Consider the following 3,775-nt stretch of genomic DNA (forward strand, 5'->3'; position numbering starts at 1 on the left):
ATTAACAAAGTTTGTGTACTCAGACCAGTAATATTTGGGGTCACAAGTTTTTGCCATGAATAGTTTGTGGGTCAGAAGATAAAAAGTTTGGGAATCACTGAGCTAAAGCATATTTCAGGCTATAAGTTAAAAGTGGCTAAATGCTAGCTAGAAGCTTGCAGTAGCTAAAAATAAATCTAATGTAGGCTGAAAGCAGCTAAAGGCTAGCTAATAGGAAAAGGCCAGCTTTAGGCAGAAGCAAAAGAAAGCTGGGGTTTAGATAAATAGTGAAAAGCTTTTAGTATTAAAATATATTAAAATAGTGCAAGAAGACTCAATACTGTAGCAGATTAAATAAGTGTTAAATGAGTGCAAGAAAATAAGAGAAAAATCATAATCGCTTTTCGAACTGGATTCTCGTATTTTCAAGGAGCACGTGAACGCAGCACATGATCAGAAACAAAGCCTAAGAGTTTGGTATATAATTAAAGATAGACGCACGGGTTCTTCAGCTCAGCTCTTGCGAAACGTGGACATGAATCCGCGGCCAATTGGCAGCCGGTGCGGCTTCTCCTCCCACCAGTAGGTCCAGAGAGCCGGTGACATGTTGCTGTCACCGACAGACAGCATGGCCGCCGGCCTGTAACAGATTGCCATCATTAGCCAGGCGCGAGCCGCTTTTTTGTCACGCGCGGGATTAAACACTTTAACGATCAGAAACATGTCGGCCGTGCTTTTAATGAAGACGTCGCTGAGGAAACTGCCACGGACCTTGGCTCGGCAGGTCCTCGGCTGCTGGTACCACACCGAGAGAGGGGTGTACGGGTACCGACCGAAACGGCACACCGGCAGGGAGCAGAGCGTGCAGCTGGAGCTGCTCGCCGCACTGAATCGAGGTCAGTATGGGGTTAAGGACGGCCATGACTAGCGATAGTTCCGGCTCCAACATCAATAACTATTTTATTTATTATTATGCTGCATTAAGCATCGCTTAAAACAATGTAGCCTTGTGTTTCCATTCAAACTAGCTACTTTTACTAGATTTGTTTATTTAGAGCTGTGTGGCCTGCTAGCGGAAATAATCTTTAGCTGATTAGCACCGAGAGGACAGACTCATTTTGTGCTGCTTTCTGCCCAGACAACGGTCTAGCTCGTCTGGTGGAAGCATACAGGACACATGGACACAAGGCTGCTAAAATTAACCCCTTACTGCCCCAGAAGCCTGTTGTTGACAGAGTCCCGGAGATCGAGATGTTGACCGGAAGCGTGGGCGGAACATTGAACACAACAGGTGAGGGTCCAGGATCAGCTTCATATCAACACACTGATTAAACTATAATATCTGTGTATTTAATCAAGCCTAACGTCACAGTAGTGATGGGATGATGATACCTCAATGGGTGTACTGACATTACACAAAGTGTGTTGACACTGTGTTGGTCACTCAATAGTGACCCCTGCAGTAGTTATGCAGTTATTGCAAGTAAAGAAAATGAAAATAAAATGGAAAAACTTGCACGCTGCTGTGGAAGCCCATTTCCGCCACCCTGATAAAAAAATAAAACTTGTATCATAATAATGAGATAGCTAAGTCATAGCTAAGTCATAATTATGAGATAGTATCTCATAATAATGAGATACTATCTCATAATTATGAGATAGTATCTCATGAGATAGTATCTCATAATAATGAGATAGTATCTCATAATTATGAGATAGCTAAGTCATAATTATGAGATAGCTATGTCATAATTATGAGATAGATAAGTCATAATTATGAGATAGTATCTCATAATTATGAGATAGCTAAGTCATAATTATGAGATGGCTAAGTCATAATTTTGAGATACCTAAGCCATAATTATGAGAGTCTCATAATTATGGCTTAGGTATCTCAAAATTATGACTTAGCTATCTTATTATTATGAGATATTAAGTCATAATTATGAGATAGCTGTCTCATAATTATGAGATAGCTGTCTCATAATTATGACTTAGCTGTCTCATTATTATGAGACAACTATCTCATAATTATGAGATACCTAAGCCATAAGCCATAATTATGAGACTATCTCATAATTATGACTTGGCTGTCTCATTATTATGACTTAGCTATCTCATTATTATGAGATACCATCTCATAATCATGGATACAAGTTTTATGGTTTTTATCAGGGTGGCGGAAATGGGCTTCGATACGCTGCAAACCCACCATCAGCCTGTGAAATATTGAATCATAAGTTCTTGACTTAAAATATGATCTAATCATTGCATAATTTCATTTGCTCAATTTGTTTACTGAGTTAAGTTGTTCAGGAGAAGAGTTTAAAACTTAAAACCTTGTTTGTGTAAACTGTTTGTCTAAAATGAGTTGTAAAATACAGCAGATTTGTCTAATAAAATTCAGTTAAAATTAACTTATGTATAGAATTTTGTTAAATGTTAAATCATGAGAAATAAAATAATAAATAATATACAAGAAACAGTAAAAAATTATTAGTTTATGCATTTTTATTGAGGAACAGAAGTTTTTGAAGTGTCTTTGCTCCAAGACAATTTCTTTTAGAAACCAGTTCTGTCTTAGAAAAACTCTTTCACAGGGTACAGATGAAGATGGCGAGCATAAAAATTTAAGTGTGAGTTGATAAAGGTGTTGATATTTTTTCTGGATTTTTTCCAATATTGTAACAGGTCTTGTGTTCTGGGTGTGTTGCTTTCAGCCAAGTAACATTGGACTTCAATTATGGAATTGGTTGTATCTTCTTCTTCTCCTCAACCTTCATATCAAGAGGTTTTCAGAGATTGTACCACGTTTTAGAAATAAATCTTTGTTAATCGTTAGTTTATTTGTTTTTATTATTATTATTATTATTATTTGGAGTCACAAGATCAAAATTATACCAGACTGGGGAAACCTTTTTGGAACGATCCATGAAGTCAGTGGAACAAGATGAGGGTGAGCAAAAATCCAACAAATCTGCAACATGTCGATGCAGCTTGTTTCCTTATAAACACACTTTGGTGCAGCACATCCAGACAGTATCTGTCACATGACTTTTTTCTTAAAGTGAAACACGCACCAATACGGGTTTCACTCTTGTGTGCTTGGCACAGTGCTCACGCACCAGTGTTGTTCGTCCCATCACTACATCATAGTGCATTCATGTCAGGTTTTCTTAAGAAAATGGAAAATCCTTTAATATTTTTCTTTCTATTTTGACCCCGAAAGCTAAATAAGATGTCATGTAATTCAGATCACATCCACTCATTCATTCCTATATTTAGATGAGTTTTCTGTATGAACTTGTTGCTTGTCATAAAGTTGGCATCATGCATTTTTGCCTCAGGCGAGGATTAGTCTTCACCTGCATGACTAAAGCCAAGACTGCTCTACTGGTTTTCATAAAAAGCCTACAGATTTTACTGTAAAAGCTGGAATTATGTAAATAATTAGATGTTAAGCTGATAATTTAATGTGGACACAGTCCAGACGAGATACAGCGGGTAAAATAAGTGTTGAACACGTCACCATTTTTCTCAGTAAATATATTACTAGAGGTGCTAATGACATGAAATTTACACCAGATGTTGGTAACAACCCAAGTGATCCATACATACAAAGAAATCAAACCATAAATGTCCAGAAATGAAGTTATTTGTAATAATGTGGAATGGCACAGGGAAAAAGTATTGAACACATGTACTGAAATTTATCTAATACTTTATGTCGTGGCATGATTTACCAAGAATGCAGAAACACGTTGGAATAAATGCACAGAAAGTCTGCGTGTATGGT

At 37.3% G+C, this 3,775-nt stretch overlaps 1 protein-coding gene across 1 annotated transcript in view; it reads left to right on the forward strand.

Annotated features, from left to right (window-relative positions):
- Positions 1–281: 281 nt before the first annotated feature.
- dhtkd1 (dehydrogenase E1 and transketolase domain containing 1) overlaps positions 282–3,775 on the forward strand; it is a 23,861-nt gene continuing 20,367 nt past the window's right edge. Inside the window, exons 1-2 of the mRNA XM_014017136.1 lie at positions 282–875; positions 1,118–1,270. Of these exons, the coding sequence (XP_013872590.1) occupies positions 701–875; positions 1,118–1,270 (328 nt within the window). The 5' untranslated portion in view covers positions 282–700. The remainder of the gene's footprint in view (positions 876–1,117; positions 1,271–3,775) is intronic.

The sequence above is a fragment of the Austrofundulus limnaeus genome, unplaced genomic scaffold, assembly GCF_001266775.1.
Source record: "Austrofundulus limnaeus strain Quisiro unplaced genomic scaffold, Austrofundulus_limnaeus-1.0 Scaffold162, whole genome shotgun sequence".
NCBI classification, from domain to species: domain Eukaryota; kingdom Metazoa; phylum Chordata; class Actinopteri; order Cyprinodontiformes; family Rivulidae; genus Austrofundulus; species Austrofundulus limnaeus.